The sequence below is a fragment of the Canis lupus genome, chromosome 28, assembly GCF_011100685.1.
Source record: "Canis lupus familiaris isolate Mischka breed German Shepherd chromosome 28, alternate assembly UU_Cfam_GSD_1.0, whole genome shotgun sequence".
Classification (NCBI taxonomy): domain Eukaryota; kingdom Metazoa; phylum Chordata; class Mammalia; order Carnivora; family Canidae; genus Canis; species Canis lupus.
In genome coordinates this window covers 36,372,889-36,399,755 of record NC_049249.1, presented here as the reverse complement: position 1 = coordinate 36,399,755, position 26,867 = coordinate 36,372,889, and the positions used below count along the sequence as shown (strand labels likewise).

The window sequence follows — 26,867 nt, the reverse complement described above, 5'->3', positions numbered from 1 at the left end:
GGGGGCGTGTCCTCACAGCTCTGGTGAGGACTTTCACAGGCCTTCCAAGCATTAGGAAATCTGGCTGCCCCCCAGTAAACCAGATGGAACCAGGGCTTTGCCACACAGAGAGGGCCAGCCAGGGAGGCTTACGAAAGCACTGTTTATGGAGTCAAAAACGAGAAACAATCCAAGTTCCCAAACACAGAAAACTGGTTCAACCAGGGATGACAAAACCACAAGGTCATACGCAACCTTAAGAACGATGTTCTTGAAAAATAGTACAGGACGTAGGGAAATATATATGGAAAAAAATGAAGGTTGTAAAAGCATGTGTAGATGCACGTACGTATCTGTCAATGTTCGTGTATGTACAGATCACATATATCACATAAGCTCAAGTATATCTGATGACACTAAGGAGATAAGGAGAAAAAGCACACCATTATAAAGACAAACATGCTAAAAAAAATAAAAGATGAACATGCTAAATAGTGTAATTAATCCACGGGAGATGAAAGATAAATGAGTCTTATTTTTCTTAATCAATGTTTGGCATTTTCCACTTTTCTAACAAGATCGCAATTACATTTAAAACCGAGGGCAAGGACATAATAAAATGCTGCTTTGTTTAAGAGAACCAGTAAGATGACATCCTTTGGAAATCTCAAAATCTCGCACCCAGCACAAGAAGCAGCAATTTCCGTCACCGAGGCCCTGGGAGGTCAGGAGCCCCCCGTGAACCTGACATCAAGAGTCTGATGACTCCTGACCCCGATTTGGCATCATCCTCAATACACTGAGACAATGCTTCCTGGGGACCAAAAATTCTAAACTCCCAACCTGTGACAGGTGGTGTGGCCCCCAGACACTAGCTTAGAAATGGACAAGTAGCAACGAAGTCTTCTGATGAGGAAGGAGTTTAGACAAGCCGTACGGTGAGTGAGTGATGCTCGTTTCAAGTCAGGACATGGGGTTTAAGGAACTGAAACGGTGCTTCTCGGAGGACAAAAGTCCCCCCCCCCGCCCAAACGGCATTGAGCACAAGCATGGTCCCTTCCAGAGAAGGCCAGACGAAGCAGCACCACGAATGATGAGGGAGCAGCCCCCGGCAAGGAAGACAAAGCCTCCCGCATCTGGGTGCCAACCTCTCGCATCTGGGTGCCAACCTCAGCCCGAGGACCTCGATTTCGGGCCCCCTCCACCCCCGTGCAGTCTGCTGAGCTGCAGGGGCCCGAGGCTGTATGAGACGCGGGAGACACAGAACACGAACCCTATTCTCACCCTACACTGAGCAGGAGATACAGGAGATGAAACCTCAAGAATGAGGGACAGCGCGTTTTTAAATGTGGGGTGAGATACACTCGCCGTTCAGGAAAAACACCGTAGTGCCTGTCAAGATGCAGTTTGGTTGTTTTCTTTTGTTTTTATTGAAATACATTAGTTCAGAATAGACCAGAGGTATTAGAACAGAAAATGCCAGAGGGTATTACATGGAATAAAGGTAAGAACCTTCTCGTGAAACATCTTTCAGCTTCACACACACACACCCACACCCAAGAATCTATTTCTTATTGTGGATCATGGTCAGAGTTTCCCTCTACAGAAAATTCTGGATTTCTCAGCCCCAGACACACCAGCAGACTATGCCTCAGAAGCAAGGTGGACTAATCTCTAAGATTAGTCCATAGAGCTAATAATGTTAGTAGTATCTTTGCAATTCAGTGAAAACAGCAAAGCCTGTGTTAACTCTAATTGTAAAGCCCCAAACACCCCAAACGTAGCACTGCTACCCACGAGTGGTCAAGAAAGAGAACCACCCGCTGCCATCACAGAGGGATCATGACCGAGATCCTGTCCTCCCCAAAAACTGCATGACCAGCCCCATCAAACGTCCTTTACTCCCCTCAAACACACTCAATTTAGAGGCATTTGGTCAAAGTTGTTTTTGTTTCTTTAGGGGGAGAGGCAGACAGAGAGGCAGAAGGAGAACCCAGCATGCAGCCCAGTGCAGGGCTTGATCTCACAACCACGAGATCATGACCTGAGCCGAAATCAAGAGTTGGATGCTCAACCGACTGAGCTACCCAGGTGCCCCTGGTCAAAGTTATTTTTTAACTGCTTTACACAGGAACATATAGTACGTCCACTTAGATGGAAAGGTCCACCAGAGGGTTTTTATGACTTTACGGCTCCAAAGCATCAGACACAGAACTGCTGTCCACCGAAGGGGAAGACCATGTGGGCTCTGTTTCTGAATACTGTCAATGACCGGTGCTTAGCAGCATTCTCCAGAGAAGTTGAAGACAAAGTAATGTGGCTCTGGAACCAGGCAAGCCTAGGCCTCAACGGTCACTTGGCCCCATGCTAGCCATGTGGCCTTGGACAAGTTAGCTAATATTTCTGTTTGTTTGCATCTGAAAGCAATGATAGTCCCTATTTAATAGCTTCATCATAAGGATCCAATAAGCTGATACATGTAAAGCACTTAGGACAGAAAGTGATCAATGAATATCAGCTGTTGCTATTCTAGCACGTGGAGCTCATGATTTTTTTCTATCAACTATCGGAATTAATTCAAGGAGGCTTCCCAACATCCAGATGTTTCGTGTTCTCTAGGGGAGGCACTCTACTTGAGTCTCTAAGAATTAAAGGAGAATTGGTTGGGTCGGCCAAGAAGATTTCTGAAAGGCAGAAACTGGAATCCGACCCATTTCTCCAGGCAGCTGGAAAACATCACAGCTTTCTGAGAAAAAGAAGGCCACCACCAGATGTGAGTTTTAGGAAAACACTGACACACAGTCAGGAAATAAGAAAGGACAGGTACGGCACCAAGGGAGTAGAGTTAAGAAACTTTCCGCAGAATTTTATCAAGAATAACTGTGGAATGAGCAAACACATGTGTGATATTAGAGCCAAGGAGAAGAAAAGGAAGAATGGCCACATCTGGCTTCGCAGAAGCCACATCTGAGTGCCACTGAGTCATACGTGAAGGAGAGGTGGACCACGATCACTCAGGCGAGAGCAGAGAGAGAACCAGAGGGCCCTGGCAACGATACAAGGCCCCTCCTGTAGGATAGGATGGGAAGGAGAGAAGTGTGATGGCAGTGAAGGGTCCCACAAGCACCTGCTGAGGGTTGAGAATGTCTAGGCATGATCATAGACAAAGGGAAAAAGCAATCTGATATACAGACAGAAGGTTCTAGACTGAGAGGATGCATAAGGGATTGATCAGAACCCCAGAGGCAGAGATGGGTGGGGAGGACCTCCGCACAGGTGGAAGGTTAGTTTCAGGTAGCAGGACAGGAAGTGAGAAAGGTAAGGTGACACTAGACAGATCGCAGAGGATCTTTTCAGCAAAGCAGACAGACTACAATCATTTGCTGAAGGTGGTGGCAGGGGGTTGGTGATAAACCTCAAGCTTGAGAAGTTGCCGGAAATAGCTGCTAAGGTAAATTCACTAAGGAATTTCAACATTAAAAAAAATTTTTTTTTAGTAAACTGATATGGTTGTGATGGAAAGGAATATGGAAATTCCTCAAATAATAAATAGTATTACTGTATGACCCAGCATTTCCACATCTGACATACACCCAAAACAAGTGAAAGCAGAGACTCAAACAGTGATCTGTAAACTCATGTTCACAGCATTATTCACAATGAATAGTATTATTCATACTGTCCGTCCGTGGACGCATAAATAAACACAGTGTGGTCTACAAATAGGAGGGAATACAATTCTGCCTCACAGGGGAAGGGGCTCAGACATCTGCCACACACTCCATGGAAGAGTCCAGGAGACGCAGGAGAAGGGGCTCAGACACCTGCTACACACTCCATGGAAGACTCCAGGAGACGCAGGGGAAGGGGCTCAAGACACCTGCTACACACACCATAGAAGAGTCCAGGAGATGCAGGGGAAGGGGCTCAGACACCTGCTACACACACCATGGAAGAGTCCAGGAGATGCAGGGGAAGGGGCTCGGACACCTCTACACACACCATGGAAGAGTCCAGAAGACGCAGGGGAAGGGGCTCGGACACCTGCTACACACACCATGGAAGAGTCCAGGAGACACAGGGGAAGGGGCTCGGACACCTGCTACACACACCATGGAAGAGTCCAGGAGATGCAGGGGAAGGGGCTCGGACACCTCTACACACACCATGGAAGAGTCCAGAAGACGCAGGTGAAGGGGCTCGGACACCTGCTACACACTCCATGGAAGAGTCCAGGAGACGCAGGGGAAGGGGCTCAGACACCTGCTACACACACCATGGAAGAGTCCAGGAGACGCAGGGGAAGGGGCTTGGACACCTGATACACACTCCATGGAAGAGTCCTGAAGCCAGTCACAAAGAGACAAACACTGTATGATTCCACTTACATGAGGAACCCCGAATATGAATGTTTGCAGAGACAGAGAATAGGATGGTGGATGCCAGGGACTGAGGGAGGGAAAGAACAGGGAGTCATTCTTGAACGAGGACAGGGTTTCTGTTTGGAGAGATGAAGTAAGTTCTAGAGATAGATGGTGGCGATGGCTGCACAACAGTGTGAATGCGCTTAATGCCACAGAACTGAATTCTTGAAAATGGTTAAGATGGTCATTTTTAAGTTCATTACCATAATAAAAAAAAAAATTTAAGGGTCTGGCAGCAGCCCTGAGGTCAGGGGCATTCACTGAGGGACAGTGAAGCAGCACAAAGGTGAGTCTGTCTCCAGAAATACACAGATGCCCCAGAGCACGGTCCAGAAGCACAGGCATCCACGGCCCCCAGCAGAAGAGGGAAGGACAGCGCAGCACAGCCCTGAACCCCGCAGGTTTCTCTCCCACATAATAAAAACATACTGTCCCCTTCGTACACATGCTCACTTACATTCATTCAACCACTCACGTACAACGTCTGCTCCGGAGTCAAATGGAAGGCAGCGCGGCTGACAACTACATAGACACCAAGTTCGTCCTGCAGTTAATTATTGCCCCAAACTCCTCTTGCCTCTCTCCCTTGAGGCATGAAATATGGGAGCTGACTCTAATCTGCCAGGTGGATGGAGGTGGTGGCTGCAGTTTTGGGCAGGTGACTGCAGGGTGCGGGCTCCGGTGGACAGGGCAGCCCGTCGCCACCCCCACCCACCAAGCCCATCGGCTCACCCCACATGATGCCAAGAAGGCACGAGAGCCCACTGACATCTCAGTCACAGAGAAGGGCACACAGATCATCTCAAAAAGCAAAACGGCCGCCAAGGGCCACCCTTTGAGAAACAACATGTAACCCCTACGAAACGCCGCTTAGCTTTTCCATATTTTCTCTGTAGAAGATGATTCACAACTATATTTGTTTCCACAGAGCAAAACGTAAAGAGGCTGAACAATGCAAAAATCATGGTCCTGGGATGGGAGTCTTTCAATCTCACCCATAGAGAGAGCACCTATTGTGCAAGAACAAAGTACAAAATTAGCAGCAAGGGAGGTAACGTTTGGAACAAGACTCCGTCACCCGTCTCGCAGATGTAAAGTTGGCATCCACACATGAACATCCCTGAATTCACTTCCGCCTCACAATAAAACACCCACTGGAAGGAAGGTCTTGCAAGACTTCAGTCACTAATCTGACACAGAGGGAGGCAGGCAGACAAAAGTCAAGCCCAATCAAATTTAATAACATTTAAGGGTATATTTGGAAATCTAAAATTACTGCTGGGCTCAAACTTCCTGTAATTTTTATCTATTCTTACACCCGCCGCGCCTGGTTTTCTAAAATGCCACAGGATGTCGTAGTAAAAGTCCCCAACACATTGCTAATTTTAACCCTGCTGCCATACGGAAGCGTGGGGCAGCACCAAGGCGCCAAAACAGTCGACCTAAACCTTCAATATATGAACCACATCGCTTCCTGTATAGATCACCAGGGTTTTGTTTTTTTTTTTTTTTTTACAAGAAATTCACATAAGATCAAGCAATTCCACTGAAGGCTCCAGCAGCAATGAGATCAAAGGGCCAGTGGGGCTCCGCCAGGCTGAGTTATGTGGGTTCCCCTGGTCACAGCAACCATCAGACACACCTGACACATGGACGTCTTCGTTCCAGACTGAATGGTTAAGCTTGAAACGGAAATCACTCCCAAAACATCTTCAAGACAAAAGCCATAAAGATGTTTTCTGAAATCACGCATTAAGAGAGCATGAAGGAAAGAGAGTAGCAAAGACAGCTATGGCGAGCACTTGTGTGAAAGCTGAGAGTTAATCACTCAGAAGACTCTTGTCCTCTGCGGGAATCAGCTTGGGCTGCCAACTGCACACCATACCTGACTGCAGTTGGTTGGCCCCATGGAAACTTCCAGAAGGGCTAAAGCCGAAGAGCACACACGGCCCTGGGGCTGCTCCAGGGGCCCTCCCCATGCTCCGCCTCCCAGCATTTCCACACTCCAAACCCACGGACCAGCAGACCTCACAGGAGATGAAGGCATCTTTCTTCCACGGGGCAATAAGGGTGAGAACAAATGATCCCAGTGGTGAGAACAGTGGGACCAGGGAAATGCTGGATCCTCGCTCTTCTGTGCAAGCCAAAGCCTCGCAGCAGGACGAAGACATTATGACCATTCCCACAAGGTAACTCGACTGATGCCTGGACACCTACCCTCTGTCCAGACCCGGAGACACCCTGAACAGTGACGTGCAAACATTATTCTCATTGGCATCCTCACATTTACGAAGAGTCCATTCAGAACGTCTCCTGGCCAAGGAGCAACCGCAAGGGCCAGCCCTGGGCTGTCCCCCAAGCTCACGCCTGGAGGAAGCAGAGCCTCTGCCACTCTCATCCCTCCCAGGGAGCCCTGCAGCTCACAGCGGGCCTACCTTCACCCTGACAGTCTGGTCCGACACGCTGCTCATCATGTCGCTGATGGATCGGAATAGCTGCAGCAGAGACTCCATGAAGTCCGCCTCTCCTTTGTCTTCGTACAGTCTGCAAAGGAGCACAAAAGACTCTCTGGCACCTGCCAGACAGGGCCTCACCACTCCTGGCTCCTACATCAACAGCCATGAGAGGTGTTGCCTGAGTGGCAGGTGAGAATGTGGGGGAAGATCCTCCACGTCCATGGAACACAGGAGGCAGCTCAGAAATGGGGTTCATCTGGACCACAGGGCTAGGGAGAGATGTCCTCACGCTCAAGAGGCTGGTTTTTAACCACACCATCTATTGCCTTTTTCATTGTAACATAACATAACATTTTATAAATGAAAAACACAGAAATGTATAGAAAGGGAAAGAAGGAGAGAAAGAGGAAGAAAGGAACAGAGGAAGGAGGAACAGAGAAATTCATCCTACCTACGGAAATGACACCATTAGTATTTTGGTGTATTTCTTGCCAGTGTTTTTTTAAACCCACGGTGTCACATAATTAAGATAAATTTAATTTCCTGAATTTAACACGATCTTGTAGCCATTTGAAAATGAAAGAAGAGTAAATTCGGGCAGCCTGGGTGGCTTAGTGGTTTAGCGCCGCCTTCAGCCCAGGGCCTGATCCTAGAGACCCGGGATCAAGTCCCACATCGGGCTCCCTGCATGGAGCCTGCTTCTGTCTCTGCCTCTGTGTGTGTGTCTCATGAATAAATAAATAAAATCTTTAGAAAAAAAGTAAATTCGAAATTACTTTATTTCAGAATAATGACACTATATAAATGTATTCATCACAGAATTGATGGGAATGGGAAAATCTTCGAGAGGCGGAGCATTTGTTCAATAAATGGGTAATAAGGAAGTTGTACATTGGTTACATGTATACAAATATATGTTGCTAATTATAAATAAGTTTCAAGTATAAATTATTTATTAGCAGTTACTTCAAGTTGCTGTGTTACTAAAAAGCAATGCATTTGCATTTTAAAATGTTGCAACGCAGATGTTTTCTTAATATAGACTAGTTTTCTGCCTAATTAAAAGTATACCATACCTGAAAACTTGTGTACAATGGAAAATGTTATAAACTAAGTGATAATTAATTACCCTAGAGATAATCTTATATTTAAATGAGTTCCATTGTAAACCAACAAATTCTGTCTAAATTGGGAGATTGCAACCTAGTGTGTCTGTTTCATAAAGGATTTTATTCAATAGGAGTTTGTTTAAATGGTGCATAGCAAACAATCAAAAATATGGAGTCATGAACTTCTGCTTGCAGGTAACACAAAGCAACAGATCAATGTTTTACAGACTGGTCCAAACACTTGGGAAGGCTTCAAGCATGCAGTTGGTCTCCTCCTCAGGACATATGCCAATTCCTAGAACTACGTGGGGTAGGAGGCTGAAAATGTTGGTAGAGTGGGTTTTTAATCAGTCTCCAAAGATAATGAATGATAATGAATTAGAAAATGCCAGGGAGACAGGTCCCAAATGACACAGCAGACTTGCAATTGAAAACCCTGGAGAAGCAAGAGCAAACCAGATATAGATGGAGGCTCAGTAAATACAGCCTTGACTCAGCACAGCTTCTGTGGAGTAAAAGGTCACCCCCACTGTCTCTGCCTAGAAGAGGAAAAGATGAATCATCTCTGAAAGAAGAACACATCATCTGAAGCTACATTTAAATAAAAATTAACTAAACATAGAAAAGAACAGACCACATGGCCAAGTGAAAAAATTAAAAAAAAAAAAAGACAACAAAAACAGAACCACAGGTGGTCAAGATATTGAAGTTAGCTAGCAAGAACGTCAACATAAATACAATTATTATGTTTTAAAACAGGGGAAAAATAGAGAAAAAAGATGAAAATATGAAATAGATGAAGAAAACAGAAGGTAAAATGCGAACGTTTAGTAGAGAAATAAATCTACAGAAAATAATCAGATGAAAATTTAAAACTAAAAAATATAATATATAAAATTTAGAATTCATTACATGGGTAAACTAAAATTAGACCAAGTAAAAGGCAGAATTAGTGAAGTGGAAGATGATCAACAGGAAAATAAATAAGCACAGAGACAGAACACAGAAAAATGTGTTAGACATAAGGTATAATAAAGAGGTCAAATACACGTGTAATTGAAGTTCCAGAAGAAAATGAGAGACACAATGTGGCAAATACAACACTAGAATAGTTAACGACCATAAATTTGTCAAAATGAATAGAGAAATCAACCCAAAGTCCAAGAAGCTCTGAAAATCCAATATAGGATAAGTAGAAACCAAAGCATTCCTACACAATCCATAGTAAAACCGCTCCTAACCAAAGAAACAGCAAATTGTAAAAGCACCTAGAGGAAAAACAAGCAAAAAAACACACTATCACCTTCAAAGATGTAACAAGAAGTCTGAAAGCCAACTTCTCACAAGAAATTGAGGGAAAACAAGAGAAGAAAATAGTATCTGGAAGAAGAACTGTCAAACTAGAATTCTATTATTAAATAAAAATATCCTTTAAAAACAAGGAGAAAATAAAGGATATTCATATAAACAAAACCTGTAGCTGACTTTTATTAAAAGAAATTATACAAGGAGTTTTTTGGGGGGCAGAAGGAAACTTAAGCCATAAAGAAACAAGGAATTGAAAGAAAAATGAAAAAAAAACAAGAATAAATATAAAACATATTGAATGAATACTAACTATACAAGATACCAACAGTTGTGTCTTACAAGGCATAAAATACAAGTATATTGAAATGTATAACAATAACAATAAAAAAAGAGATTTCATGTGGAGATGGAGTGTTCTATTCTAGTCACATCTGGTATTATGTGAAGGGTGGCAAAAGTAATAATTTCAATTATTCTGTAAGAATTCAAACACATGGGCAGCCCAGGTGGCTCAGCAGTTTAGCATCACCTTCAGCCCAGATCCTGATCCTGGGGACCCGTGATCAATTCCCGCGTTTGACCCAGGATCAAATCCCAAGTCAGGCTCCCTGCACGGAGCCTGCTTCTCCCCTGCCTGTGTCTCTGCCTCATTCTCTCTCTATGACACTCATGAATAAATAAATAAAATCTTTAAAAAAAAAAAGAATTCAAACACACGTGTTGTCATGTGTAAGATAATCATTAAAAGAATAGTAGAAGAATGTGTCACTAACATGTTAAAAGAGGAGAAAAATGAGACAATAAAAAGAAAATCGTGCTTGGTACAAAAGAACACAAAGAAGGACAGCGTAATATAGATGGGTAAAAGAGAAAATGAACAGAAGGGACAATAGGTGTAAACCCATCACATACAAATAAACTATAACTTCAGTTAAAAGGAGTTTTAGACCGGATAAAATAAAAGATACAGCTATGTTTTTGTGTGCAAGAGACAGACCTTAAATATAAGGACAAAGAAAGCTTAAAAGGAAAAGAGAAGAGATATTCCATGCAAATATTAACCAAAAGATAAAGGGAAAGTTTTCATATAGATAAAGGGGTACAAGCATCCCTGGGAGACACTGCAGGTTTGGTCTCCAGACCATCACAATTAAATGAGTGTGGCAATAGAGTCAAATTAATTTTCTGGTTTCCCAGTACATATGAAAAATATATTTACACTGTAGTGCAGTCTATTAAATGTGTGACAGCATTTTATATATATATATATATTAAAAAGGGGGGGGCGGCCCAGGTGGCTCGGCAGTTTAGTGCCACCTTCGGCTCAGGGCGTGATCCCGGGTACCCATGATCAAGTCCCGTGTTGGGCTCCCTGCATGGAGCCTGCTTCTACCTCTGCCTGTGTCTCTGCCTCTCTCTCTCTCTCTCTCTCTCTCTCATTCTCTCTGTGTCTCTCATAAATAAATAAATAAAAATCTTAAAAAAAAAAAAAAAAAGAGTACATCCCTTCATTTACAAAAATGCTTTATTGCTAAAAAATGTTAAAAATCACCTGGGGTTTCAGCCACTGATAATTGCTAATCACAGAGCATCATAAAAAATACAATAATAAACAAAGTTTGAAATATTGCAAGAATTACCAAAGCACAACACAGACAGGAAGTGACCAAATGCTTTTGGAAAAATGGTGCCAACAGACTTGCATAATGCAGGATTGCCACAAACCTTCCACTTATAAAAACCACAGTATCTGCAAAGTGCAATAAAGCAAAGAGCAATAAAGTGAGCTGTGCCTGTAAATCCACAAGAGAGAGATCACAATCCTAAATCCATATGCCTCCAATAACACAGTTTCAAAATCTGTAAGGTGTGAGGCATGAGTCTTCATTATATCGAAATTTCTACCAAGAATCCCTCAAAGATGAAAATTTAATGATTAGTTTCTCTGCTGCCAATCAACATGCTTAAAACACAGAAATGGTTGGTATTTTACAGCACTCCCACTGATGCACCTTTCTGTAATGAAAGGGACGCCTCTAGAGTCTCACCTCTTGGTTTTATCACATACACCAAGAACAGTCACTTGTTTGACCCACCTTGAGGTGAAGGAAGGGGTGAGGAAAGAACTCAGAGGGATATCAGTAAATAGATAGATGAGTAAGACCTAGTTATCATTCCTTGCTCTATTTACACATGGTAAGTTTTCATTATCAGGGAATGACAAGATTGTTGTCTATTAACTACATTCTATTTTTGTGACCCAGGAAATGATGGCAGAATGACAGATCTGCAACAACTTATTCATGATCAATAACTAATTATGCACAAAGCTAACACCAGATGACAGGCAAAGCCTCCAGAAAGCACCGGAAGACAGAAGAAGAACACAGCAATAACTAGCTTCAGTAATTTACTTCAGAAGTTCTGATGCAGGATGTGTCTGTTTTCTGGCTTTCCAGTTAATGTGATCCACCCACACAGAAAACACAGACAAACAACAAAAACCAGCGGAGAAGTGCCCCTGGCTGTCAGGAATCTTTCTGTGGGTTCTGAACCAATGTCTTTGGGCCAGAGTTTTAAAATTGCTGTTCTCACTTCAAAACAAAACGAGCCTTCTAAACAAAACAGAAAGTATGGATTTGCATAGTGAGAAAGATAGTGGGATAAGCTTCCATATCTTCATCTCCAACATTTCACCTCTTTGTTCTTTGGAAGAATAATGACTGTCAATTATCTGGGAATTTTACAAAGCTACTACATCACCTGAAAACACAGCACACCATTTTGAAAAGAGAAGGAAAATAAAGAACTCTAACGTTTATTCCAACTGCAAAGAGAAAAACAACTCTTGTCAACTCCAGCTGTGAGCACAATTGTCTTTCTCCCAAGCTAATAAATGTGGTGCAGGTAAGAATATGGGAGCCCTTGCTTGCTTTTTCCCCCAGCTCTGCAAACACCACACAGGAGAGCTGCTCAGAACTTGTTAAGGAGCAAACACTCCCGACACCCATGTAGGACACAGGACCGCTCTCTCTTTAAGCAGCCTCTACGAAACAGGAATATTATTTCATCTAAAATTCATCCCTCTGGTATCACAGCTGAAGAGCTACTGAAACATACAGTGGGACAACAGGGAGTGGGGGTGAGCAGAATAAAACCCTTCTTAAGTCTTTAGTCCTGTAGTCCATGAGTTGAAGGCTATGATTTTTCCCCCCTCAGAATCTGGGTTCTCAGCAGTTTTAGACTACGGATTTAAATTTAAGAAATATTCTCTTATCTACATAATGTGGCTGCAACTGTGTTCTAAATTTTAAAGGAAACATATGTTCCTCTCTGCCCTCAGGAATCATAGAAGGCAGCCAAGATACACATTTAGGAAGCAATTAGGAAAAAAATAAGGTCAATAAACTATTAAAGTCTGGGATACAGTCAGGACTCCAAAGCTCATTAAGTACTTATGGAAAGGAGAAGTAAGGGACAAGGGAGGAAGGGGGGAGGGAGGGGACCTCATCATCAAAATCTCTGTGTTCCCTACAGTATTCAGATGAGGTCTGAAATGCCCAGACACGGGCCCTGGAAGCCTTAGGAAGCCTCACTGCCCTTTGGCAACTGCTGCTACTTGCCTTATGACCTCTTTGCACTTTTGTCCTGGACAGTGTCAGCTCTTGACAAATAAGTTATCCCAGCAAAGGACTCCTTTGGCCATCAGGCCATGGCTCCTGCAGGGGCCACTCCAGAACAAAGGCAGGCAAGCAGGACCACGGTCTGTGCCAACACCATGCTGCCAAGTGCCAAAGCAAAGGCATTCCTAAGGACATCAAACATAAACGCTTCCCTGGGTCGCAGGCAACGATCAATTGAGCATTTCACTCCACTTCTGCGTAGCACAGTAAGACCGAACCACATCTTTGGGTCACATAGGGCTCCAGTGATTTAAAGCCAAAGAGACTCTAGTGACAGGAGTCTCAGAAATTGACCCCCAAACTAACAGGGAGAGAAGCTCTCAGTGGCCTAATTAAGTAGGACTTTGGAACCCAGAGTAAGCGAGGGGCGTTCTGAGCTGTCAGGTAACAGAAACTCAGGCTAAAAGCATGAGAAGAGAATGTTAATCACCTATCCAATAGGTATTTCTCCCTTACTCCTTTACTAAAAGAACTTTGATTTTGTTGAAAGCATCACTAAGCCCATCTAAAACTCCTTACCAACCTCCTTGCATCTAGAGTGGTCATATGACATAGTTCTGAGATGAGAGCATATGACACTTCATAGGGACTGAGAAAGTTCTTTAAGAGGGGAGTAACTGGAAGGCTGTTTCCACCAGACATTCCCCTCTATGCTGCTTGGAATGCGGTCCTTGAAACCATAAGACACAGACACAGACCCTAAGGGTGGTGGAACAGAAGGGAAAAAGGAACCAAGGACATGGGGAAACCAGGGATCAAGTGCATGAACTCCAGGATCTTCCTCTGGACCCCATGTTATGTATGCTGGTGGGGAGAAGTGAAGCTCATCTGGTTAAGCCATGTTAAGCTAGGTTTTTCTGTAACAGCAGGCAATCCTAGTCCTAACCTCTCTAAGAGTGATCAAATTCAACAACATTTATGGACCATGGGTCTAAGGTATGTCATTTGTAGCTGGAGACTGAAAGAGATCAAGAATAAGATATAACGTTGCCACTGGTCCATTTGGGTGACACCAGTCTTCTCTAGCTGCATGATTTTGTACAAGATTACAGCGTTTACTACAATAATAAGAACACAGATTATCAATGCATAATTTCTTTTGAAATTTCTTTTGATTTCTTTTGATTCCTAGTCTCCGAATGAGAAGGAAAGTCAGCCAGTGTGCTCAAGACGGAAATGACCATCATCAAACCCCAGACTCAATGTCACACTGATTATAAATTGTACAAGATTAAGATTCTTCCAACAAAACATGAAAAATCTATCCATATCCCCTAACTATTCTGTTCTTTCAAGTTCATGCTCTCACCTCACTGTAGGTTTTGGTTTAGAGTAATTAATGATTTAAAGTTAGTGGGGAAATACACAAAAGCAAGATAGAGGGTGTTGGGGTGCCTGGGTGGCTCAGTGGCTGAGCGTCCACCTTTGGCTCAGGGCATGATCCTGGGGTCCTGGGATCGAGTCCTGCAATGGGCTCCCTGCAGGGAGCCTGCTTCTCCCTCTGCTTGTGTCTCTGCCTCTCTCTCTCTGTCTCTCATGAATAAATAAATAAAATCTTTAAAAAAAAAAAAAAGAGGGTGTCAAGAAGTGCATTTTCATAGAATTAATTTTATTGGAAGAAAAATTAAATCCAGGAAAACAAACCTACTTTACTTGGTCAGCTTTCACAACTGACAGTGGAAAAATCATTAATGGCTTTGACCTTAAGAAAAGAGAAAGCTCAGAAGCACCTGGGTGGCTCAGTCAGTTAAGCGGCTTCAACTCAGGTCATGGTCTTGAGGTTGGGATTGAGCCCTGTGCACGTCAGGCTCCCAGCTCAGCGGGGAGTCGGCTTCTCCCTCTCCCACTGCTTCCCCCCAACTGCTTATGCTCTCTCTCTTTGTGAAATAAACAAAATCTTTAAAAAAAGAAAGCAAAGAGAAAGCTCGGTCTACAGCCAGATTCATGCCTACCCAGAATTAGCAAAATAGAAGAGCATGCCTTGGATGCCTGAGTCAAGGATGACAGCATGTGACCTCAAACCATTGTGTCTTCACACAATGGCAGTGTAGAGATTGTTGTCTACATCATGTCAACTTCAGAGAGAACACAAGGACAATAAGCCTTAACCAATAACATAGAGGCTGTAACCACTGATCACCACTGTAATCAACATGGGTCCTACCCTGTGTATGACTTTTCCAGATCTACACATAGTCAATAACTTGCTCCTCTGGCTTTATTTGCACCACGGTGTACACAAGATTGGATTCTGAATACCCTCCCTTCCTTCTGAGAGCTTCTGGAAAAGGCAAGCTCAGGGCAACAATGATAAAGAGGAATAATGAGGGGCTAATTTGGGTCTAGACACTGGTTCAATGACCAGTTCTCACTCAGACATTTCAAGAGCATCGTGCTTTTAAAAAGATGATGTGTGCTGTCTAAATGAAAGGGACGTCGGTTTGTATAACTCCATCTCTGTGTGTAGACCTCACGACAAGAACATCAACCTTGAATAATCAACGTGCACCAGCATCACTCACAGTAGGTCACCCAATGCAGCTAGCTGTCCTCCCACAGAAAAAAAGCAGAGTCCACTTCAACACTCAACACTCAATCTCTCCCGTTTCCACATCTCTTCATTCATACAATTACATATTGTGGGCCACCAGGAAGCTCTGGTTTTAGCACAGCTCTTAATCACAGATACCTGGAAACATATTAATGTTCTCTATAAAATAACAAAGTTATCAACACCCCAAGCCACTTTCAGGTTCAAAAACAATTCCTAAATTCATCCAGATAGGATGAAAAAGAAGTCACTGAGCTAATCAACTAAGTGTCCATTCACCTGGCAATTCCACACATGAGACCGTCTCTCTAGAAACAAAATATTATTCTGGTTGAAGGAAGGAAAGAGAGGAAGCCCCCCAGTCTTCCCGAGTGAGGCAATTTAACTTGGTTTTGGCCTCTTGTTGAACTTTTTTTTTTTTTTTAATTTATGATAGTCACACAGAGAGAGAGAGAGAGAGAGGCAGAGACACAGGCAGAGGGAGAAGCAGGCTCCATGCACCGGGAGCCCGACGTGGGATTCGATCCCGGGTCTCCAGGATCGCGCCCTGGGCCAAAGGCAGGCGCTAAACCGCTGCGCCACCCAGGGATCCCTGGCCTCTTGTTGATGCTTATTTTAATTGTTTGCATTTTCAAGGCTTTTCTCTGGAGGAAGATATACTGAAACGAACTTCAGAGCCCTCGGTATACACCCTGCACTACCTCTGGTGAATATGGAATACCTCCCAGTGGTCAGTGATTTACTCACATGCACACATTTCAGGCTCAGGAACAGGGCTTGCTACTCAAACCTGTGCTTACGTTTCACGGCACGGGGAGTAGTGACACTACAAGTGGGCAACCCCAACATGGAACAGCTATCTATTATTGTTCTGCCACTCTGGAAAGCAAGGCAAGGGAGGAAAAAGAAGAGAGGAAGGGAAGGAGGGAGGGGAAGAGAGAACGAAAAGGAAGGAAGGAAAAGATGTCCTAAGATCCTCTCAGAGGCCCGGCATGGGCAACACTTACTGGTTGAACAGGATCCTGGAGCGCACGATGAATTTGAAGATATACTCCAAAGCCTTCATAGCTTTGTACAGCTGCTCGTTTATTCCCGGCTTCTCGGCATTGTCCACATAGTTCCTTAAAACTTTGGTCAGCTTCCTATTCACAATGGGATCACAAATTAATTAATATGTTCAGAAGATTACGGTATCTCAAGTTCTTCACTGGGGCAGAAATACACAAGTGGATTATTGTTATTTTGCTTCACACTTGTCAGTAGATGAATATTTATAAAACATATTGGAAACGGATTAAAAGGGAGCCATGAGGTAACACTCAGAGGAGCGAGATCTGAACAGAGAAAAAGTGTTTTTCTAAGTTTTAGTTGCTGTTCTAAGCATTTAAATGTAATTTAAGTTACATTTAAATCTAACCTTCACAACAACACAACAATTTTACTTTAGAATATAACAATAATAATTGGGTATAAGAGCAGGTATATTATCCCTAATTTACAAGTGATGAAGCCCAGGCTTAGACAGATAAACAGCTACATAAAATTGAAGAGGTTCTCTTCATAGCCATACCCGTTTTGTGATGTTTTTTTTTTTTTTTTTGACATCAAGCATGTATTATTTTCCAATGACAGAGGCAGTGATGACAATAAATGACTTTTAATTCTGCAGAAACTTCTACATTTTCTACTATTACTGGCCCATAAACTAATAATCGTTGTCTATTATTTATAAGGCTGACCCTCAAGCAATGCTTCTAAATCATATAATAACAGCTAAATGAACTATAATACAGTTTCTGGTTTTAGGGTACTGGGCTGCACTATTATTCTCCAAAAACTAGCCCCCTATGTGCAGTCTATATGACAACAACCAACAAGATTACCCCTTTAAGCAAACTTCTCTGATCCCCAACTTTTCAAGGCATCAACAAGAACTCACTGTGGCTTTTTAAATATTCATTATGCTCATAAAAATAACGTGGTAGGGCAATGCCAGCATTTCCAGCTAAGTCGTGAGCCCGTATATACCAGACTGTTAGTTGAAACTACTGTTAAGATACCTGTTAAGAGCTACTGTAACTGGCATTAGGGATGACCCCACAACAGTCCTGAGCATGACCACTGTCCTGATAAATCACAACAATAAGCTTTCTGGGTGACCAAGGGGACATGAAGTCATTTCTAAGACTCATCACATTGCAGAACCCTAGCAAAGAAATCTGACACTTCCAGAAGAGCCACCCTGCAAGGTGGTTGGGAAGAAGCCCGGCCAGAAGGGCACTCTCCCCTGAGGCTCCCCTGGCTCCCCTGTTGGGAAGGGCAGCTCACCACACAGGTCTTCTGGTGGTTCTCAAGGCACAGTAGAGCATCCGAAGCCCTCCCATAAAAGCTGTTTCACCTGATTTAACTTATTTTCTCATACTTACTGAGCAGACACAATTTCTTATTAAACCCATGGATATCCCAATAAATATATACTCCATAGAACACGTCTTAGGTATTTTCCCAACAGATTAATCAAAAATACATAAATAGATGATAGAGAGAGAGACAGATAATAGAATTCAGAAGGAATGATCTGCAAAGACAATGACCCAGGCCCAGGAAATTAATGAGGAAGTCCAAAGACCCAGATCCGCATGAGCCAGGCCATCTGTAATGGCAGAAAGATCGAGCCTCCCCCTGGCACTAACTGAGAGGAACAGACAGAATGGAGCATCACTTAAGTGGAGGCAAGCCCTAAACCAGCTCTAGGAAAACAAGCTCTGTGGACAGAAAGGAGCCCGTTCCGGCTGGTCTTTTGAAAGAAGGGTCCCCAAAGCTAATGCCTCCCTCCCTTCTCGCCTGGCTGGGCGCTGGTCCCTCCGCTGGGGCTCCAGCACCTGGGCCACCCATGCAGGGAGCCAGAGAACAGAACCGGGAGGTCGCGGCTGCGGCCCAGGCATCTTTTAGTTCTTCTCCTAGAGTCCTCTGTGAAGAAAGGCTGATGATCTCAACAGCATCAGAGGAAAGAGATAAACTATGTGGGAGAGAGTCAAGCCTAGGTCCATGCCTGCCGAGGCTTCTACGGGGCAGTGGCTGGGAGGCCCTCCATGAGGAGAGTCCCCGGCCCAGAGACCACCGTGAGCACTCCATCAGCGCAGAGGATCTTCCACAATTAGGCTAGTGCTGCATGAATCACAGTTACCTCCTTTGGCATGCCATGGCTTAACTATCAGACTCACATGCCCAGGAACCGCTTGGGGCTGGCGACTTTATCAAAACATGGTAAAAACAGTTATTTTCCAAAACGAATCTCCTTTTCTGCAGATTACAGTGGCCGGATGGGAGGATACGGATTCTCAACCCAGTCTCATCCTATCTGAAAGATACACAGCACTTTTTTGTTTCTTCCGTTCAGGAACTTGCCAAAGAGTCCCCAACCTTCCCTTCGCCCCATGTGACAAAGGCACAGAAAGAGCAGTGCCAACCGAAGGTCTGGAAAACAGCAGGGCAAGCTTACTTACTGTGCTTATTTTCTGAATTTCAAATACAAGAGATAATCTGAGAAGAGCTGTTTGGCCACATTTCAACAAAGACGCAGAAATGTGAACATGACTCGGCTGGCGATTGCGCCTCATTAGGAGCAGCTCACAGGCCACTCCAGGAAACCCCGCTTGGTTGCCAAAGCAAGAGGACGCCATGTGGTCCGCCCTCCCTGGGGTCTCAAAGGACCTGTCCCAAGTGCAAACTGGACGTCTCCACTAAAAGAACAAATCTTTTTAAACAAACATTTATTAGCAAGCACAAAGCTCTCTGCCCACTTGGGGCTCTACCCACCGACTTGCATAGATGTGCACCAGAGGCAGGCATGGAAAGAGCCCCAGGACAGGATGACAGACATCACACACATAGCAGGCATCATCAGACCTCTGACCCTGAGCCTCGTGGCTGGATACAGGCAAGGAAACAGATTCTGACTTGAATATGGTCAAGACACACCATTTCCAGTGATTCTAAGGGAGGATGTTCTTAAGGAAATTATTTAAATCTTTTTTCAAAAAATAAAAATAAAAAATAAATAAATAAATCTTTTTTCATTGCAACTCTCACATCTCAAAGTTGGAATAAACGCCAATAAATCCCACTGTGAGAGAGGCACAAGGGAACTCATCCTAATCGTTCTAATAATAATGAAACCTAACAATTGCTTCGTGCTTTCTAAGTGCCAAGATTTACTCCAAACACTTAACATGTAATAACTCATTAAAATTCTCAAGAAAGGGGAGGCTTGGCTGGCTCAGTCAGTGAAGCGTCTGCCTTTGGTTCAGGTCATGATCCCAGGGTCCTGGGATTGAGCCCCGCATTGGGCTCTCTGCTCAGCAGGGAGTCTGCTTCTCCTTCTTCCTCTGCTATTTCCCCAACTCATGCTCTCTCTCACTCTCTCGCAAATAAATAAAATCTTTAAGAACAAATTTTTTTTTTTAATAAGGAAAATTCTCAACAAACCCTAAGACCATGCCCATCTTACTGATAAGAAGGCTGAGGCCGAGAGAGGTTAAGAAACTTAAACTTTTAAGTGTCAGAGCTGTAGGGGAAGCTGGTTCCTAGACTGTGCTGGTCAACAACAGGCAAGCCACTTCTCAGTCCCGGAAATCCCACACTTGCTCCGGCTGCTAATAGACACCCGGGGACAGGAATGGGGCTACGGGCACAGGTCAAGAACACCTGGGTGGGCAGTTAGAATCCAAGTGAGTTGCAGCGGAAGCATCTAGAACAAAAAGGAAGGACCTCTTTAAAGAGCAAAAAGATACACTGAGAAGTACAGAACTGAATTTTATTCACACTAAACAACCAATAATCTCAAATCAGGAACATATCCATTTACTCATTTGCCAAAAGCTGGTTGGGAAGCTGCAGTGAGGCCTACATCAGTTTCATGGAACAAAAACTGAAAATTTCAAAGACAAATGGAAGGTATAGAGGAGGACAAGAATTTATTTCAGAGTGTTAGGATAATCTATCACATACCACCTTTCAGCAAGATTTTCAGATCTGTTAACAGGGAAACAATAATAAAAATTATCCCAGTAAATTCAGAGTTGGGGGACTGGGGGCGGGGGGGGGGGGGGGGGGGGGGGGGGGCGGAGTGGCGGGGCGAATATACAACCAGAGACAAAAGTATATGAAAAAGGCACTTCGGGATGCCTGAGTGGCTCAGGGACTGAGCGTCTGCCTTTGATTTAGGGCATGATCCCAGAGTCCTGGGATGGAGTTCCACATTGGGCTACCTACAGGGAGCCTGCCTCTCCCTCTGCCTGTGTCTCTGCCTCTCTCTCTGTGTCTCTCATGAATAAATAAATAAAATCTTAAAAAAGAAAAGAAAAAGGCACTTAATAACAAACACAGAAAATGAAGTATTGGTTTTAAAACAACAAAAATGAACTTACGTGTAGGCTAATGTTGCACTGAAGTGTTTCTTAATGTAGGTTTCCAGAACAGGATTAAAATGCTGAAATTTCCTGTCAGCAATTAGTCCAATGATAAACACCTGTTCAATTAATCAATATTTTCATTAGTAAAATACTGCAAGCCTCCTCTGAATCATCTGCACTGGAAGTGTGGAAAACACTTCCAAGGTGACTGGGAGGGATCCTCTCCCCTGGCTTCAAAGGCTGCATCATGAAAAGCACCTCAACATCTGAGCAGAAAAAAAGTAGAGGCCTCTTACCAGAGCATCAAACACCAGTGTATCAAACGTCTCGCTCTCGGAGTTCTCCATCATGATGTTGAAGAGGGCATCCAAGGTGTCCTGGAGGAACTGCAGACACACCAAATGTCAGCGGACAAAGTAAACTCACCTCGCTGTCCCCCAACCTAGAATAACTATCACACGTGGGGTGTGGCCATACCCCAGGCACCCACCTTTCCCAAATGTCACCAATGAAGCTGTGCACTTTAGAGACTGTTCCCAGCCATTAGACACACAGGATGAAAACTGAGATGAGTGAACTCAGAACCAAAGACATGGCACCCTGAGCCGAGCAGAGGAGGACTTGTAACAGGGACATGCCCTATGGTCCCTTCCCCATAAGACTCCTCCAACCCTTTCTCTGGTCTTCACCAGTCTGGTGACAAACAGCTCAATAACAGCTCTAGGAAGACTGGCCTTGTCTCCTCCCGAATGCTGAGTCTAGGACCTGAGCTCAGGAGGGGACAGAAGCCACACAGGGACAAACCTCCAGCTGAGGATATTAAAGGACCTTCCACAGACCCAGATGCCCATAGATGGAGGAGGTGTGGGACTCTGAAACTGGGGCACCCAGCAGGACACCAGGAAGCACATGGCATTCAAGAGTAATTTAGAAATTCCCTGTATAGCCTACGATAACTCACCAAATAAATATGAGAATACAGAATGACAAACCATCAGGAATTAATTAAGGAAAGAAAAAATTAGGAGACTCCAAAGGTATGTCACACCCAGAAACCAGCTTCCAAGTTTTTCACCTCCACCTTCCCCTGAAAGAAGCGAAAGACCAAGAAAGACTATCTTGGAGGGAATGAGTTCCCCATTGGTGGAGGAGTTCAAGAATACACAGAATGCCCCGTGACAGAACAATGGCCCCAAAAGAGAATAAACTATACATAAATCATTAGTCATTAGGGATCTGCAAATCAAAACCACAGTGAGGTAGCACTTCACACCCACTGAGCAGCTATCATCAAGATGCAAGTAGCACAGAAGGTGTGGGCAAGGATGGGGGGGGGCGGGGACCAGAGCCCTTCCGTGTCACCGGTGAAAATGTAAAACAGTGCAATGGTGTCGGAAAACACTGTGACAATTCCTCAAAGGGTTAAATGTACATTTGCCCCATGAGCAATCATGCGAAGGCATGTAGCCAAATGAATGGAAAACCTGTGTCCACACAAAACCTTGTACACAAATATTCATGGCAGCTTTACTCATAAACATCAAAATGTGGGAAACATTTTGTGGGACCCAAATGTCCACGGAAGAACAAACTGGCGTATCCATACACTGGAATATTTATTACTCTGCCATAGAAAGGAATGAAGTTCTTTTTTTTTTTTTTTTTTTTTTTTTTTTTAGGAATTAAGTTCTGATACATGCCACGTCATGCTCTGAAATCCAAGCATTGTACTAACTGGAAGAAGGCAGTCACAAAAGGCTATATATTGTATAATTTGATTGATATAAAATAACCAAAAATAGTAAAAACCATAGAAACAGAAAGTAAATTATGGTTGCAGGGACAGTAGGGAGTAACTGATGACAGGTTACAGGGTTATTTTTTCTTGTGACGGAAATGTTCTGGAATCAGACAGTGAAGATGGTTGCACAGCTCTAGAATATACTACCACCATGGACCTGAGCGAATTAAGAGTGCATTTTATGAAGTCACAGGCTCCTCGGACTGGGCCAGCCAGGCTCCCCAAACCCTCATCTGTGCCACCCACCACCCACCACCTACTTTATCCAGGAAGTGTCATCATCACAGTCAAGCAGCGGGGAAATGAAACCACCTCATCCAGCAGGTGCTCTGGTCTGAACATCAAGGGCTTTACCAAGCCCTCAATCATTGGGGCCCATACCAGCTCATCACTTTTGTATTATCTCCCATCATGTACAGTTTGTAAAATCTTTGCAAAGGTCAAAACTTTACGCCATCTGCTAATTGCCCAACATTACTACCAATGGACTCACCAGGTGCCAACCCCTGGCTCATTTCGCTTCACACAGAGCCCCTGCAGTAGGTCTCCCCATCCCAGCCAGACCAATGACATCATCAGGAGCACAGAAACATGGTGGCAGAGAGCTGGAGCCTCCCCGACCTGGCTCTCAAGCCTCAGAGGCACAGGGACACCACATCCTGAAGGAGGCCCCTCACACAGAGCCATAAACGCGTTTCTTCGGACACCCGCCCGCTCTCTAAGACTAGCCAATGGAGGCCCCAAATCATCATTTTCATTTTCCATCAAAATGGGCAACTGTATCTTTTACTAATTAAGCAAATACTGTTCATCACCAATCAATGTCATCTCTCTACTATCAGTCAAAAATATATACAGGGGAGGGGGTTTGAATGAATGGAATAAGCTCAGTCTACAGCACCCTCAAAGAGTAAAAAGGAGCCCCATGCAGGCTAGGAATCCCTCCAGCACTGGCTCCCAGTAGCAGCCGTGCGGCCTTAGGCAAGTCCCTTCTTTCTAGACCTACTGGGTACACAAGATGCGCCAGTGATGGACAGACCAGCCATCCAGACCTGGGGTACGAGTGCACTGGAAGGAGGCAGGTTGGTGAAAAACATTTCCAGGGCTGAACAACAGGATCTGGTAACAGATGAGGTAAGGGGAGTGAAGGACAACCAGAAGACAAGATGGTTCTGGGTCCTCTCCTTTCGTGTAACAACAGGCCAACAGAAATACAGCTAATTCCTGATGTGATACAGGGATTTAAAAATGAAAAAGGACAAAACTCTCATTAACTGTGTATCTTCTAAAGTTACATTAACTTATTCACTCAGTTTCCATCCGAATCAGGGAAGTTCCAGAACCTAGGGAAGTTTAAAATGCAATTAACATTGTCCGAGCCAGAGGTAGCAGACAAGAACCTCAAAAGATGATTAAAATTAGAAGATTAGCAAGGATATGTTTGAATGGTTATACAATGAATTTCAGAAAGTGGTGCAACCAAATTAATTTATACTGAAGTTAACCACATTGCTGCTTAATTAAGGCCATTTTAAGTAATTAATTTTTACAGAGATAAGGCAGTATCCTTCTGCAAGCATCTCTCATGGAGAGCAAAGGACTGAGCCAGGGACAGACAGACCGGGCTGTAGACACCTCGTTCACAGAACACCACCAGTGGGGACCAGCTTATCGTCTGCAGGCCAAATGGGACATGCTAAATTTGGAAACAGGTTTCCTTACATGAAAGATAAAGGACACATGGGTGGCCCAGTCGGTTGAGGCTCTTGGTTTCAGCTCAGGTCAGGATCTCAGGGTCTTGGGATCGAGCTCCCGACTCAGTGAATAATCGGCTTGATATTCTCTCCCCCTCTCCTTCTGCCCCTCCTGCTCCTGCATCTCTCTCTCTCAAATAAATAAGTAAATCTTAAAAACTAAATAAATAAAAGGAAAAGTCCTTGGAGCCAATGAGAGACAAGAATGGTCTAATATGAGAAGCAACGTTTCCCTAATGAAGAATTACAGAACTGGAGTGCTCCAAGGGATCGCAGATCACCCCGGTGGTCTGACTGTCCTATCAGGCAGATAAGGAATCAAGAGGGTACCTGACATTTCTGCAGAGCCTGCTCTGTGTGAGGCTATGCATCCCAGATCACATGGGGGAAAGAAACGGCCAAGACAAGACTCTCAAGGCTGTGACCTTCCTGACACACCACCCATCTCTCCAGGTCAACTGCAGAAGTTCTGGGTGAATCATGAGCCTGGGCTGATACTGGGAATGGGTAACGACACTGGTAAGATGGTAACAAGAGAACTGAACACTGCCTGAGCGCCCCCTGTGTACCAGATCCAGGCTACGTGTCTCACTAACCTCCAAACGACCCTATGAGCAGGTATTACTGCTATCTCCATTATACAGCAAGAGAAAGTAAGCCTGGATGAGGTGATCTCACCTTCCTCCGTCCCATACTGAGGACCCACTAGAAGAGGAGCCAGAACCCAAGACTGGGTTGATCCCAGAGCCCATTTCCTTCACTGTGAAGCCAGTCAGCCCCCTCAACTGGAATCCAAGCCAGAGTCTGTCCACTTACAGGTGTGGGTTAACATCCATTGGAGGGATTATAACCAGAACCCCATGCTACCATGGAGGGAGTGCCCAGATCTGTTAACACGTGGAAGAAAAACATAACAAGCAACCCCTGGTCTGTGTTACCTTCACCACTTCACCGCCATCCACCTTCATCAGCTGTCTCAAGTTCTGCTGCAGCAAGCTGGTGTTGGAACGCCACTTCAAGAGCCCCAGCAGGTCCACTGAAAACACAGAACAAGTTTTAGCAAAGAGCTTCAGCTCCCTTAGTCACCTATCAGGGGAGGGTCTCGACACAATTTTGAAACAGAAAAAAATCAGCCCTATTTGGAAACATTTGCTCACTTAAGACTTCATAACCTTCTAGAACATACTTGACACCTGGTATGGCTGAATTCATCATTTGAAACTGCATTTCCCATGAAATTATTTCCACAGTGATGCTTAAAAATGCATCTGGTGGGGCACCTGGGTGAGTCAGGGGGTTGGGTAGTGACTCTTGATTTCGGCTCAGATCAGGATCTCAGGGTGTGAGGATCAAGCTCCAGGTCAGTCTCCTCGCTCAATGGGGAGTCTGCTGGAGATGCTCTCTCTCAAACCCTCTGCTCCTCCTCCCACTCACAAGTGCTCACAATGATTCTCTCTCGCTCCCTCTCTCGCAAATAAATAAATCTTTTTTTTTTTTTTAAATGCACTGGGGAGGGATGTCTGGGTGGGGTGGCTCAGTGGTTAAGCATCTGCCTTTGGCTCAGGGCATAATCCTGGGTCCGGGGATCAAGTCCCAACTCAGATTCCCTGTGAGGAGCTGGCTTCTCCCTCTGTCTCTGCCTCTCTCTGTGTGTCTCTCATGAATAAATAAAATCTTTCAAAAAAATAAAAAACAAAAATGCATTGGGGAGCTTAAGAAAAAAGGGCTGGCCTTTCCAATCTGCAAGAAGGTAAACTCAGCCCAGCAGAGAGTCTGGAAGAAGGCTGCTCACGCATAAAGTCCTGCCCTGAAATCCTCTACCAAGTGGATTTTTCCTACTTGAGAACGTGGCTTTTTTTTTTTTTTCTTTTAATTAAATAACATACAATAAGAAATGTGCATTCAGGTACAGAAACTGTAAGGTGACAGGAAGCCTGAACTGCAGGGCAACTGCTGCCCTCACCCTGGCCTGGCCTTCCACGGCTGTTTGTTTCTGATGGTTGAATTTTTGTTGTTTTCTAATAGAAAAAAACACGGGCTGAATAGATGGATTTTTATAGACTAAATGTGGAAGACAATGTCCAGAAATGATTTTGTTTAAGGCAGCAAGACGTTCTTAAGGCATAAAGACAGAAGCCAAAGCATCTCTAGGAAAGAACATGTGCCCACACAATCTTCACTTGAACTTATATTAATATCCCATTATGTGAAGAAAATAACACAATTAGCAAGTGTATCCAATTTACCTTTTATACTCAATGGGAACAAACTTTAGCTACACAGAGTGTCTCCATAAATACAAAGCAAAACAAAACAAAAAAAAACCCTGATTAATACTGAGAAGAAACACACAATTTTGGCAATAGGTAGGATTTCCGGGAACACAAA

At 44.1% G+C, this 26,867-nt stretch overlaps 1 protein-coding gene across 2 annotated transcripts in view; it reads right to left on the bottom strand.

Moving 5' to 3' along the window:
• DOCK1 (dedicator of cytokinesis 1) overlaps window positions 1-26,867 on the bottom strand; it is a 493,779-nt gene that overhangs the window by 359,367 nt on the left and 107,545 nt on the right. For both annotated transcript variants that reach the window (XM_038579104.1, XM_038579105.1), the window contains exons 19-23: window positions 25,418-25,515; window positions 21,221-21,310; window positions 20,940-21,040; window positions 16,518-16,652; window positions 6,839-6,947 (exon numbers count right to left, since the gene is read on the bottom strand). In XM_038579104.1, coding sequence (XP_038435032.1) covers window positions 6,839-6,947; window positions 16,518-16,652; window positions 20,940-21,040; window positions 21,221-21,310; window positions 25,418-25,515 — 533 coding nt within the window. The remainder of the gene's footprint in view (window positions 1-6,838; window positions 6,948-16,517; window positions 16,653-20,939; window positions 21,041-21,220; window positions 21,311-25,417; window positions 25,516-26,867) is intronic.